The following is a 14,316-nucleotide window of genomic DNA, read 5'->3' on the forward strand; positions in this document are numbered from 1 at the left end:
AGTTTCAATCTAATTTGAAAGTTTCCAACTTTGAATTTAATCTACATAACTAAATTCATTTGTTTATTTTCAATATTCAAATGTTTCACTTTTTTTCACTATAAAAAGCCAACAATCCCCCATATGAAAGAAAGTGAGGAAAATCAAACAAAACCGTTGAGAGCAAACATACCAAGTTATGCATCAAGAGAGGTTTCTTTTGAACTTGAACATTCCTTAGTGAATATCCATTGAATTTACCGAAGCAATAGTGAGAGTAAGCTCTGGAACTATCCTTCTTATCAGTGAATTGAGACAATCGATATCACACACAACTCATCTTGTATCTTTGAGTTCTATATATTTGTGTCCATTTTGGTCCTGAACAAAATCTTGAATTCATGAGAGCTTTAAAGAACATAAGCCATTTGAAAAGTTCTCATAGAAGCGACTCAATTTCTACTCTCACATACGTAATATTGATCAAGCATATTTTGTCATTACTCTTCTTATAATACAAGATATCAATGTATCCTTTGTTAGTGTTGACATTCAACATACGAAACCAATTTAGATCCTAAGCACTCTAACTACATTAATTTTAGAAAAAAATAGCATGCATGTTCATTTTTCCAGAATTTAGGGTTAATATATACAACTTTTGAAGAATTCTCTAAATGACTTCAATCCACTGTGAATTTCTTCTTGGAATCTTGGTGTAGACAACCACAAAAACTTCTCTACTATCCTCTTGGCCTTAGATTGGGTGGTGGAACCCAAATTAAGATGAAGTTAGGATGAACTTCTTGATTTGGAGAGAAGTGAAGAAACTTCAAAAACTCAGAAAATTGCTTTCAATTTGTGGTTTTGCATGAAATTTAATCTAAATTAGAGTTTCTATTTTATAGAAACATATCATGCAAGTGTAAAAAACCACAAATTGACACTTAAATTTGCACCCATTGAGTGGTGTGGGATAATCCCACTTTTTCTCTCTCTCTTTTTTTTACTATAAAAATCCAACATGGGAAGAATCGAAAACTTGAGACATGCTCATTGTTAAGAATGTGATCAAAATCGCACATTGATTAGATGGGATGATCATAGTAACATCTTTAGAAACTGTTTCAGGACTGAAACAAGTCCATGTTTGTTCTTTTTTTCTTAAGATGATTATATCAAAGTTTGTTCCTACTTTTTAGCAATTGGCTAGTTCATTCCTACATTTTAAGAATTAGTTGTTATTCATGCTCTTTAATTAAGGAGCAAGTTTAGGAGAACTTTGTTAGTGAGTTGTTATATTTTGATCATTTAATGAATGAATATTTCCACCTTTCTACCTTAGTGCTTTAGTAAACTTCAGCCTTGCAATAGCAGAATATTCTTAAAGGATTTGTGAATGAGTGTTTGAGGCTGCTGTGTCATGGAATTTTATGCAAGTTCCAATTTCTCTTCAATTTCTGCACCAGTGTTTGGTGGAGACGACTACCATGTATGGGTCGTTCATATAGAGGCTTATATGGAAGCTTTGGATATTTAGAAAGTTGTAGAAGTGGATATGAAATTCCTGGTCTCCCAAACAATCCTACCATGGTGCAAATCGAATTGCAGAAGAAGAAAAAGGCAAAGAAATCCAAGGTAAAGGCTTGTTTGTTTGCTACTACTTCATCTACTATATTCACTCGACTTATGACTCTGAAGTCGAGCATATGAGATATGGAATTATCTCAAGTCAGAGTATGAGGGAGATGGAAGAATCAAAGGAATGTGTGTGCTAAATTTGATTCGAGAATTCGAGTTGCAAAGGATACAAAATCAATCAAAGAGTATTCTGTTAGGTTATTGGACATTGTAAGTTGAACCATATTACTTGGTTCTGAATTTAAGGACTCAAGAATTGTTGAAACAAATTCTTGTAATAATGCTTGAAAAATTTGAGGCATCTATTTCAGCCCTGGAAAGTACCAAGGATCTAACTCAAATTACTCTTGTAGAGATTTCAATGCCTTACAAGCTCAAAATCAAAGAATAGCTATAAGGTAAGAATGTGCTATTGAAAGAGCCTTGGCAGTCAAGCATCGCAAGAATGCAAGAAACAACAACAAGAAGATATTTTTAAAGAAGAATCAAAATTCTAATGGAGAATCTTCAGCCAACAACCAAGCAGGAGTTAAGAAGGAATCCTACCCTCCATATCAACATTTCAATAGAAAGGGTCGTCCTCCTTTCAAATGTTGGAGAAGACCAAATGCCAAGCTCACCCAATGTAACCAAATGGAGCATGAAGCTGTAATTTGCAAGAGCAAGAATCAACAGGAAGATGAAAAGGCTAAGATTGTTGATTAGAAGGAAGAGGATAAACTATTTATGGTTACATACTTCATGGGTAGTGAATCAAATGAAAGTTGGCTTATTGACAATGGTTGCACCAACCATATGACTCATGATAATGAGTTTTTTAAATATTTGAAGCCAACTAACATCTCCAAAGTAAGAATTGACAGTGGTGATCTCATCTCTATCAAAGGAAAAGGGACTGTTGCAATTGCAAGCTGTACAGATACAAAACATATACAAGATGTTCTCTTTGTTCCTGATATTAACCAAAATTTGTTGGGTGTGAGTCAACTTATTGAAAAAGACTTTAAATTACTTTTGAAGATAAATATTGTTTGATTAAAGATGTAGCTAATCAAGATATTTTCAAAGTAAAAATGAAAGGAAAGAGTTTTTCATTCAATCCTTTAAAGTAGGGTTGGCAACAGGGTCGGAGTGGGGCGGAGGGCATCCCCCGTCCCCGGCCACATGGGGAAAATTCACACCCATCCTCGCCCCCGTCCCCGCCTTAAAAGGTGGGGACAGGGGTGAGGATTCCCCTACTAAATCCCCGTGGGGAATCCCCTACCATATTCAATTTAGGATTTTTTTTAAAAGTTTTTTAAGTTTGGGCTTGGCTTCTTGGGCTTAGAGTTAGAAATTGGATATTTAATATTGAGCTCTAGTCCAACACTATACATTATAAACATATATATAAATAAATTATTTTATATATTATAAATATATATTTATAAAAATATAAATATATCAAAACGGGGTTGGGGATTGATCGGGATTGGGGACGGGGCGGGGCCCCAAAAATTTTCTCTGGTTTGACCCCATCCCTAGTCAAACTGGGGATTTCCCGCCCCGATCAGGACGGGTCCCCACTGGGACCTGACCCCCCGAGGAATTTTGCCAACTCTACTTTAAAGGAAGAACAATAAACTTTTCTTCTCAGAGAAAACGTCACAAAGATTTAGGATAAGGGAGTAGGACACTATCATCATCAAGGTTTGCTGCAACAAAAAGAAAATGAGCTAGCACTTGGTGTTCCCAAACTCAATGATACAATCTTAAGCGGCAAAGCATGTTGTTTGGAAAGCAAAAAAGAAAACTGTTCTCGAAGTCAACTTGGAGAGCCACTCATAAATTGCAGCTCGTCCACAAAGATGTTTCAGGCACTATATTGCCTTTATTGATGACTTTACTAGAATGTGCTGTTTTTTTTCCTTCTTTTTTTTAGTTTAAGTTAGAAGTAGCCCAAGTTTTTTGGAAGTTCATGGCAAGAGTTGAGAATGAAAATGGCTAAAAAATTCAGATTATAAGATCTGACAATGGGAAGGAGTACACGTTGGAAGAATTTGACAAGTTTTATGAAAATTCAGGTATAAAGCCTCAAATTACAACCCCTTGTACACCTTAACAAAATGGACTTGGTGAAAGAAGAAATAGATACATCATGAAGATGACAAGATGCATGTTGCATGAAAAAATTTGCCAAAGAAGTTTTAGGCAGAAGCTACAAATACGGCTGCGTTTCTTCAAAACAGGCTTCCCACAAAAGTAATGAAGGAACAAACTATTGGATTTTATGTCCTAAAACTCATAGATAGTAAATGTAAATGATTGACTGTCATCAATAAAGAGTTATCAATGTTATTTCAATAAGCGTTATTGTGAAGGAAATCAGATTCTGAGATTTCCACGAGCAGGGGAAGAACGATAATTCCAAATTACAATCATGAATGAACATATATTTACAGTTGACTTCAATACAAATGGTTATACAATTCATACAGAGAAATTACAGCATGAACAAACTCAAATGAAGAAAGATCAAACTCTACACATATATGAGGATGCGTCTCCACGCTTCATTGCGCGACTCTGATCGAACAACAATAACTACGAGCGCTCGATCTACACGACTGCAACACCGAACTGCTCGCGCTCCTCGTCTTCAACGATCTCCTTGGCACGAACTCTTCACACTTGTCCTCAATGATCACCTCAGCCACGAAACTTCCTCAGCAACACGAACGACCTCTACAGCACCACGAACGACCTCTAGAAAACCTTGACGGTGGTGGAATTGAGTCTGACACCACCAATAAGGCGACCTTAGTATTCTCAGTGTGAGAATCCAGAGGGTGGGCTCTGTTCGGACTTGGTATGAAGCAGAGTGAATGGAGGAAACAACGATCGCGTACACGACTGGGCAAGTGGGAATGGCGGAGACCTATCATATAGATCGATGCCCATTCGTTTAGATAAAGCTATGCAATCGTCTAACAAAAGCTATGCGATCGTTTAGCAAAAGCTATGCGATCGTTTAGTCTATCGTTTAGCTCGGTCTGTCGTTACAGACACTACATGATCACTTACCTTGGGCCAGCGATCGTCTAAGCAAAACTATGTGATCGTTTAGTAAATACTGCACGATCGTTTAGCTCTACTCTGCACAATCGTTAGCTCGTCCATCCATCGTTTTAGTAAATTTGTATTTTACTTAACGACTTCGTGAGTTTTTTTTTTTCTCGAGAGAAAAACTCAAAACTTTTTTCAATCTTTGTAAAAAAAAAAGAAAAAACTTTTTTTGAAAATAGGAAACCACTTTTCCTTTTAAACTCACGGTTTACCATGATCCAATAACCACTCACTACTTTTGGTTATTTAAAAGAAAAAAGAATTAATTATCTATAATTAATATTATTATAAACATAAATGATAACCAACTTATCATACTATATTTATAACCTATATTTTAAATATTTTCATCACATGAAACATATAAACCATAGTCTTTTTCCATGGTAATTAATGTAAATCTCATTTATATTAATCCTCCACTAGATGTATCTTATACATCATACCGATTTATATCATATATAATCAAATATACTCTTGTCAATTTAAACATTTCAAATCATCACCAAGAACTGATTCCTCAATTGAATCCAAAGCACCAAGGGACTTATGGACTTGTAGCTTGAAGCTCCAACGGTACGTGAATAAACTGACTAAACTCTTTTAGTCACGCAATCCACTATTCATTAACTGCCAGGCACTCCACTAAAGACCAACAGCTGAACTCTCCTTACCATAGATATATTATATGTCCATCTTAATCAATCAGCAGTGTGACAATCCTTCATAGATCGCTCGTTAAGTACAACTGGGCCAATAACCTTATGCCTCTGTAGTTACATTTGTCTCCTTAAGTACACTGTCCTCTAATGAACATAAGTCATAGTCCTACTATGACTGAGTATTTCTTCCAAAGAAAACTATGGCCACTATGTTCAGCCCCAGAATCAGTTCTTAAGGGAGCAATCTCTCTACTTATCCCTGCTTTGGGAAATGAGTGATTTCATATTGTGGACTGAGTTCCTAGCTCCTAGATTAGACAAGTCCCAAAAAGACAGGCATGTTGAGTTGACAATCTAGCCACTCTCACACCATTACTAATCAAAGAAACACCCTCAAAGGCAAGAGTTCCCAAAAACACTCAGGATTGAGGTCGTGTCACCTATGGTCGTTTTAGGTGAGATGCAAGTCTCTAGTATCCAACGGCGTTATATACAGAGTCTAATCATCTCGTGTTCAGGTCTTAATACAACTCTTGTATAGGACGAACACCTCGCTCCACGTCTCCACATGAATGGTCAGGATCACCATCTGTAGTTAGTTTACAACACTTGCGAAACCTCTACAAGCGGGCCGTATCCGTAGTGTTACCAGGATCAGGATCTTACCTTAAATCCTTATACTACAGACCTATTTAGGTTATCACTTAAGGCATGATCCACTTGTATATCACATATACATGCTTAAGTTCACATAAGATAACCAAGGAGTTTTGTTTATTGGATATGAGTAAATGCCAGAATTAAATAACACTTATTTTATCCATTGAACAATTTGTATTTTTACAAAACAACCAGACTCCGGGAGAATTAGGACACTAATCCCAACATATTGATTGTGTTGTATGCGTTTTATCTTAATAATCCTGAATCCAATAAACTAACATCTTAGATTATGTTACAAGTCTTGAACTGTATGTGGAGACATACAGGGATCAATGTTCAAGATATAACCTAAAGAGTATATAATATAGGGATAAGCCTAGGTACCTTATCCTGATGATACTATGGATACGACCCACTTTATATTTGATACAAGCGCAATGATCCAACACGTTCATGTAGGTGACATGCGAGTGAAAGTATCATATGCAATGAGTTTGCGTAAGACCGGATCACAAAATAGTAATCACTAGATGTAACACCATTGATTAGTTAAATTTCTATTTCAATAGGATGACCTAGGTAACTTAGTTTTAATCCTGAGTCTATTATGAATTCCTATTCATGGGGGATTGTCTTTTGATTTGTATGGGTGAGAGTGGCTAGTTTTTCGACTCAATAAGCCCACCATTTTAGGGATAGTACCGAATGGAGAGCTGGAAACATAATAATACAAGATGGATTTAATTCCTTCTCGACTTTAGGGTAAGTAGATGAGTGTTCCCTTAAGTGGTGTCTCCAAGACTTGGACAAAGAGCCCTACTCTCTCATTGGTTCGAGAGGATTTCTATTTAATGATTAGACCATAAACAAGTTGTTTATTAGAGGAGCACTGGTGCTTAAGGACATAGAGGTAACTTAGGGGTAAAACAGTAATTTGACCCAAGTGGTGTTACGAACACTCGTGAAGGACTAACTTGCTGTTATTGGTCTATATCTATGGACACAAAAATATATCTGCAATCAGAAGAGTCTAGCTGTGGGTCTTTAGTCGAGTGTATCCACAATTAACGAATATTGATTAATTTAGTTAATGAGTTTAGCCAATTAATCTCATATCATTAGAGCTTTTGATCTATAGGTCCATGAGGTCCCCTTCCTAACTCGTAAAGGGAATTGAGGTAACTATGTCTTGAATAGAGTTTGAAATGTTCAAATTCACTTAGGGAAATAATATCATGTATAATGATACATTATAATATAAAGTTTATATTTTAATTAAACTTTATAATATAAATTTAATTTTAGATATGATTCAATATTAATTTATGGGAGAATTAAATATTTGGAAGAATTCAAATAATAATTTAATATGAATTGAATTCATATTAAATTATAGGTTAAAATTAATGTGTAATTGATGCACATTAAAACTATAGGTTATGAGAGAAATACAACTAAATAGGATTCATTTGTAGGTTATGTGAGAGATGTTTTATTTAAATATGACTTAAATGAAATCATTAATTAAATAAAATTTAATCAAATATAAATTTAATTAATTACTAAATTAATTTATTTAATTCAAATTAAAAGCTAACTCCCACATAGGGAGTTAACAGAAACTCCCACGTTTTTCTCTCTCCTTTGATCAAAACCTGCAAAACATGTGATCGATAGAATGATATAGAATTGTTTTGTAATCAATTCTCTAAAAAACTTTCCCATCCTTTCCCCAATTAATACATGGTTCCTACAAACCACACCTAAAAAATTCTCAGAGAATAGAGAAGTAGCCTTGTTGGTAGTGTTCTTGATTTCAATCCAGTTGGAGAATTGGTGATTTCATTCGATTATACAAAAGTAAGTATTCTTTCCCTTTTCTCTATAGAATAATTCAATAGCATGCTTAACCTAGATTAATTTTTGTTTTTTGGTCTCTACAATTTCTCTAGCTTTTCACAGTGTATTGGTATTTCATGTTTCCTAGATTAATTTCGAGCATGGTCCTATAATCTTTCCCTGACTTAGGACTTTCATCCCTACAATTGGTACCAGACTATCTGGTAGAATTAATTTAGGTTTCTGTAATTTACACTGGGTTTTGGTGGGATCAATTGCACTGTGAAAGCATCGAGATTCTTATTGGCAACCAAGCTGTTATAGTTATTTCTCATAATCCTGTGTTTCATGGAAAGACTAATCACTTTAACATCAAGGTATTCTTTTAAAGGAAAAATGGAGATGTGATTCTTATCTACTACAAAACAAAAAATTAGGAGGAGTATTAAGAAAATGCTTCAAAACTCAAACATGTCCATGTTTGTTTGTTTTTTTTTTCTCCTCAAGATGATTATGTCAAAGTTTGTTCCTACTTTCTAACAATTGTTAGTTCATTCCTACATTTTAGGAATTAGTTGTTATTCATACTCTTTAATTGAGAAGCAAGTTTAGGAGCACTTTGTTAGTGGATTGTTATTTTTAAAGCTTTAGTCAAAGAAGCTGTACCATCTCTTTTAGTAGTGGCATCCTTCTGGATGGATAGAAAAAAGAAAATGTTCATCCTCTTCATCCTCAAATGTATTCTCTTATCTAAGCTTCTTCCCTGTGTATTCGCTCCCCCCATCGATAGACAATCCCAACCAAAATAGAAGCGAGTCACTTTGATCTCTTGTTTCGGAGAAATAAGTGGCTCACGAGGTCTCGAAAGAAATATATTCTATTTGATCCCATTGGGTTTTCCGATGTCAGTCTTGCTTATATTTTGATCATTTAGTGAATGAAGATTTTCATCTTCCTACTTCAATAGTGTTAGTAAATAATACCTTGCTTCAACCTTGCAATAACAGAATATTGTTATTTTCTCATATTGAGAAACAACACAACGGAGGATAACTATTTTCACGAGGGTTTATCCCAAAGATAACTAGTATTGTATCGTGAAAACCATTTTCTTGAAAGCAAATTCGACACGATCTCGAAAAGCTCTTATATTTATATCCACTTCTCAATTCAAACTTCCAATGTTTCCAATATTGTTTATTGTTTTTAGTTCAACAACATATAATGCAAAGGTCACGTATTCAAATATCCTCAAAATCCTCTTGCCTTTGTTAACGAGTTGATGTGGCATTTTTTTTTTTTTTTGCCCCTTTTCATTGAAATGGCTGTATGTTTTCATCAGCCAAGCATACAAGCGAAGGATAATCATCATGCGTAGAAGTTTATAACAAAGCAACATCGGAGTCTGAGACATAATGGCTTTATCTCGCTTCCAATCAGAAGAAGCCATTCATTTCATGAATCCCATCGAGCACACAGCGATGATAAACAAAACCCACCATTTGTTTTCCCCCCATCAATTCATCTTCCTTCATATCCCCCATCAAAATTCAAACCCCATTTTCCATTTCTCCTAAATTTTTTATGACTTTTTGTATATTCAAAATACCCAATCCCAACCGGCATCTGCAGCTGAAACACGACAAGCATTACCTTTCAAACATCTTCTGTCGCCTCCTGCAATGGAGTTCCGACCACGACACTTGGCCTCTCCCAAGGTTAGACCAATCGATGTTTCCTAGAATTTCTTGTTTGAATATAAGATGGATAAGATGGGGATGGAGTTTTCTAGAATCTGAATCCCTTTTGGGTTAGGGTAAGGTCTCTTCTTCTTCAAACAAACAAAATCTCAATCGGGTTAGCCTTTGATTTGTCTCCAGTTGTTTAGTTTAATGTGGCTGAGGGAAATGGAACCAAACCATTCTCCTGCATTTCTTTCTTTGTTTTTGGTAGCTTCTATGTGGTGTTATTTGGCAGGCATCATTCTTGCCTTCTTTGGATTTCAATTTTTGGGAATAATATGCCTTTCTTTTTGCTGTTTGTTTCATAACTTAAGTCTTTCAACCATGTGTTTCTTCTGCAGATTGTTATGATCCCTTGGATCCTAATGGAAACATTACCATTACTTATGATATTCAAACTTGGACCACTCGTGGATATGTGGTGAGTTTAATGTTGTGCTTAGCCAAAATGTAAAATCATCCTTGCAAAGATTATAGAGTCTGTTGATTTTGTACGTTTGAGCTTCTAACTTGAGCAATTGTCCACCAAATTTATACCATTAATCTACAACATTATTACTCCATTAGAAACAACACATAAGAATACGAACTCCAAGTTAGACCTTAAATCCTAAACTGGCAAGGGATTTATCTTTCTTTGATAAAAAGAATTCGCGCTAAGATTGGTAAACTGTAATCCGACTGTTTCGTGTGCTTTTAAGTCTTTTAGATAGGCGACTTCCCCATGGAAGTGACTAGCAATTGTGTCAACTATCTAAAAGTCGACCCATCACTCTTGCACTCGGCACGAAACAGACAACTTGATTGGATTTCACTCCCACTGATGGGACAAGTTTTCACGTCTCTTTCTTCTTTACTATTCATGTAGAGATCTCTTCTTTTGTTCTTTCATAACATTCTTCTGCAGAGTTATTGAAACTACTTAACCCAACATAGTTATAAGTTCAAATTATGGAGTGTGATTGCAACAATACCTATCATTCAAAGTTGGTTTTTGCAATTTTGATTGTTTTTATTCATTTGGGATTTTTTGGAAGATAGGAAAGCTATGAACTTTATGGCCAACTTGTCATTCTCAGGGTAGGGTCACTGTCCAAAACTACTATCAGTTCCGGCATGTGGAGGAGCCTGGTTGGAAGCTAGGGTGGACATGGACGAGGGGTGAAGTCATCTGGTCAATGAGTGGAGCTTTTGCAACCGAGCAGGGGAATTGCTCGCTGTTCAAGTTTGACACTCCACATTCCTGTGAGGAGAGCCCTGTCATTCTTGATTTCATGTCAGAGGCATCAATGGAAAACAAGTCAGAGGGTTGCTGCCGCAGTGGGGTTCTTTCTGCTTGGGCTGTGGACCCCTCCAAGTCTTTCTCTTCATTTGAAATCTCAGTGGGGAGCATAGACGAAGATGGCAATGAGCAACCACCCACCAATATTACTCTTATGGCTCCTGGTCCTGGTTACACTTGCAGCCCATTTTTGGTCGCTCATCCAACCGTTTCTTCTCTGATTGATGGCAAAAGACAAGTTCAGGTTTTCAGTAAGTACCCTAAATGTCAATTGCAATGCTAGAGAAAATATTGCTTTTTGCTCTGGAAATTGCCCGAGTGCCAAAAGTATAGCATGGTCTGCTAATTCGTTTTCTGTATCCAATTCTCATATGCTACATGCTTGCTTTTATGATATCAAATATATAGTTACACAAAATATAGTTAAACAAACTCAGGCTTAATATAAACACAAGACGACAGATATTTGACTCAAGGATTTTATTGAGCCTGTGTTTGTGTTCCTAGACTATGGAAGTTTTGACTTATGTAACTATGGTTAGATTGTGTAGGAGAATGAATAACAAACTTTTGAATTTATTTATTTGTAGTGTGTTTTGTTCATTGGTTTTTGATTAGTAAAAGTTAGTATGTAGTGTAAAAGACATTTTTCACAAATCAGAGTTTATATAGTTTGTGGGATCAACAAACCCATAACTTATAATATACGAACTTACAGACAAAATATAGATTCAAATTCTCATATATAAACTTACATACCAAATATTGATTCAAGTTCTAGTAACTTCAGATGAAGAAACCCACATACTAATCATAGATTTAAAAATTAGTAGCTTTAGCTACACAATCCTAACCTATGAAACAAATACAATAAAGTGATGTCTTGTGGCTAGGGCCATTTCTTGTGGTTTGCCAAGAGTGTTCTTTACTGTGGGATCTTGATAGAGGAACAATATAGTGTGTAGATGCTTGGAAGGGGACCCGAGTGACATGTGGTCTCTTACGAGATTTCATGTGTCTCTTTGGGCTTCGATTATAGTGGTCTTCTCTTTTGTGGGGTTTTTTGGGATGTCCTTACTCCTTTTATTCTTCCAATTTTTTTCTCAATGAAAGATTGTTTCTCATAATTTTTATTTTTATTTTTTTTAAAATCCATCTCTTTTTTTTAGGGAAAACTTCACCCAAAATCTTAAAGTAGAAACTCGACTACTGTTATTTGCAGGAACATGGAAATCAACATGTACTTACTCCATATTTGTGGATAATAAGACACCACTCTGTTGTGTCTCACTGTCAGCATTTTACAATCCCTCCATCACACCTTGCCCTACATGTAGTTGTGGATGCAGAAAAGCAAACAAAAGCTCTGTTCAGTGTTCAAGGTGTTTGCTAGCTTGTGTTTTACTGTCATGCTTTAGCCAAGGGATTTTTGGTAAACTTGTGACATTCATTAATCAGTAGCATACTTCTGTTACCATATGATCAACACCTGTGGTATGAATGAACAATTTTTAAAGAGAATAATTGGAAATATATGGTCACAGCGAGCGCCAAGGGCGAACGTTGGGGCAGCATGGTATATCGATATTATGTTACAGTTTTTACAAGTGTTGTGCAGATGCCACAGCAAACCGCCCTATCTTTTATTGATTTTTTTTTTCTATGAAGTAAATTTCATCTTCTCTATTCGTATGCTTTCCTCTTTTTCACTCTATTTTCTTGTAACTTGACACCAGAGACGAATACCAGTTGTCGACCACGGATTCTGCTACTAATCTTTCCTTGGTACGGTGCTCGGATCACATGTGCCCGGTTCGAGTGCATTGGCATGTTAAGACAAACTATATCAACCATTGGAGGGTGAAACTCACAGTTTCCAACTACAACTATGGCAGAAACTACTCAAACTGGAACATCCTAGTGCAGCATCCAGCTTTTAGCCAATCAACAGAAGCATTTAGTTTCAATAGCTCACAACTTCCATCCTTCAGATTTGGAGGTACATTACATAATTATTCTTCTGCAATTTCATTTCGACGAAACGTCTTGACCCGGTGGAACAACGCCTTTATCAAACTGGGTCGAACTGGCTTTACGTGAAAATAAAAGTTCGAGTAAATTGCAGCAGATTTGTTGCGTGTTTGCAGATGAGTTGGCTCTCTTTTGGGGCATTGAGTTTTACAACACAGAGCTTGTGCAATCCACTGAGAGTAATGTAGGGTATGTGACAACAGAGATTCTTCTTGAGAAAGATTTAGAATCATTCACATTAAGCAATGGTTGGGCTCTTCCAAGAAGAGTTTATTTCAATGGAGATGACTGTCAGATGCCTTTACCAGACACTTTCCCAATGCTACCAAATGGAAGTTATAAGCAAAGACTCTCACTTTTCCTCCCCATTCTTCCCCTCTTTTTTAACCTTTTGTTTTGGTGAAAGTATAGTTGGGGTTGTTTGGCAGCTTGGTTTTGCATTGTAATGGTTAAAAGGTACCGTTTGGTAATCATTTGATTTTTTTATTTGGGCTTCTTGTAGATTTGACTAATGATAAAAAACAAGTTCAATCCACTAAATATTAAAAAAGTATGGATACACTCGGTAGACTTGATACACATTTGATATGCACTTAATACAACATTGATATACATTTGATATCCTTGATATACTTATACATGCTTGATGGACTATTAATAGACATTTAGGGTGTGTTTGGGAGTGATTGTTGAAATAGTGATTTTAGAAAAATAGATTTTGGAACAATTAATTATGTAAAATTGATTGTTAGACAATCAAATTTATGTTTGGTTCCAAATTTTTTTAAGTGATTTTTAAATATATAAAAGTGATTTTGAATTATTATGTTTGGTCCTAAAAGTGGTTTTAAAATTATCAAATTACTAAAAAGGGTATTTTATAGTGAAATTTTTATAAATAGAAAAATCTAAAAAATATTCAAAAAGTTCTAAGAGTGCTTGTACTTTTGAAACTTTTTGTTATAAAGTGTAAATATTTTTAAATATTTTTTTTTATATTTAAAAGGCCCTTATTTTATATTTGGATGTTTATTTTATAATAAATATTTAATTTTATAAATTTATTTTCATTTGTTTTATTATTAAATTATTATTTGTATGATTGGTATGTGAGGTAAGAAAAAAAACACATAATAAAAACAAAAGAAAATTTAGAACATATATCTCATCCAATCTAGAAATGTATCATTATAAAATACTTAAACTAGATATTATCTATTAAAATACAAATTGTATAATAAAAACATTAATGAGATAAGAAGTCTTGCAATTTTCTCCTTCTCCTCTTCCATCTCCCTTCCATTACAAGAAATTTCACTTTCTTCAACAACACTCAACTCGTTTTGGTCTATCACTTGAGGGGAGTAAATCT

At 35.1% G+C, this 14,316-nt stretch overlaps 1 protein-coding gene across 4 annotated transcripts; it reads left to right on the forward strand.

Moving 5' to 3' along the window:
- Positions 1 to 9,193: 9,193 nt before the first annotated feature.
- On the forward strand, positions 9,194 to 13,494 carry LOC120078798 (COBRA-like protein 2). 4 transcript variants are annotated; one of them, XM_039033118.1, is made up of 6 exons: positions 9,201 to 9,607; positions 9,973 to 10,052; positions 10,711 to 11,164; positions 12,136 to 12,295; positions 12,650 to 12,912; positions 13,061 to 13,494. In XM_039033118.1, exons 3-6 carry the CDS (start codon positions 10,810 to 10,812, stop codon positions 13,345 to 13,347), a joined length of 1,065 nt encoding a protein of 354 aa, XP_038889046.1. In that variant the 5' UTR covers positions 9,201 to 9,607; positions 9,973 to 10,052; positions 10,711 to 10,809; the 3' UTR covers positions 13,348 to 13,494. The 4 variants fall into 4 exon arrangements, with proteins under 4 accessions (XP_038889045.1, XP_038889046.1, XP_038889047.1 ...); XM_039033119.1 differs by having other exon boundaries at positions 9,578 to 9,705; XM_039033120.1 differs by lacking the exon at positions 9,201 to 9,607 and adding an exon at positions 9,782 to 9,866.
- The last annotated feature ends 822 nt before the right edge of the window (positions 13,495 to 14,316 follow it).

Source organism: Benincasa hispida, chromosome 5, assembly GCF_009727055.1.
Source record: "Benincasa hispida cultivar B227 chromosome 5, ASM972705v1, whole genome shotgun sequence".
NCBI lineage: Eukaryota > Viridiplantae > Streptophyta > Magnoliopsida > Cucurbitales > Cucurbitaceae > Benincasa > Benincasa hispida.

Excerpts from the sequence above, each read along its gene's own strand:
- LOC120078798 (XM_039033120.1), top strand. The coding sequence starts at position 9,782 with ATGTGGCTGAGGGAAATGGAACCAAACCATTCTCCTGCATTTCTTTCT. Across the intron at positions 11,165-12,135 it reads AAGACAAGTTCAGGTTTTCA|GAACATGGAAATCAACATGT; the intron begins GTAAGTACCCTA and ends TGTTATTTGCAG. Across the intron at positions 12,296-12,649 it reads AGCTCTGTTCAGTGTTCAAG|AGACGAATACCAGTTGTCGA; the intron begins GTGTTTGCTAGC and ends ACTTGACACCAG.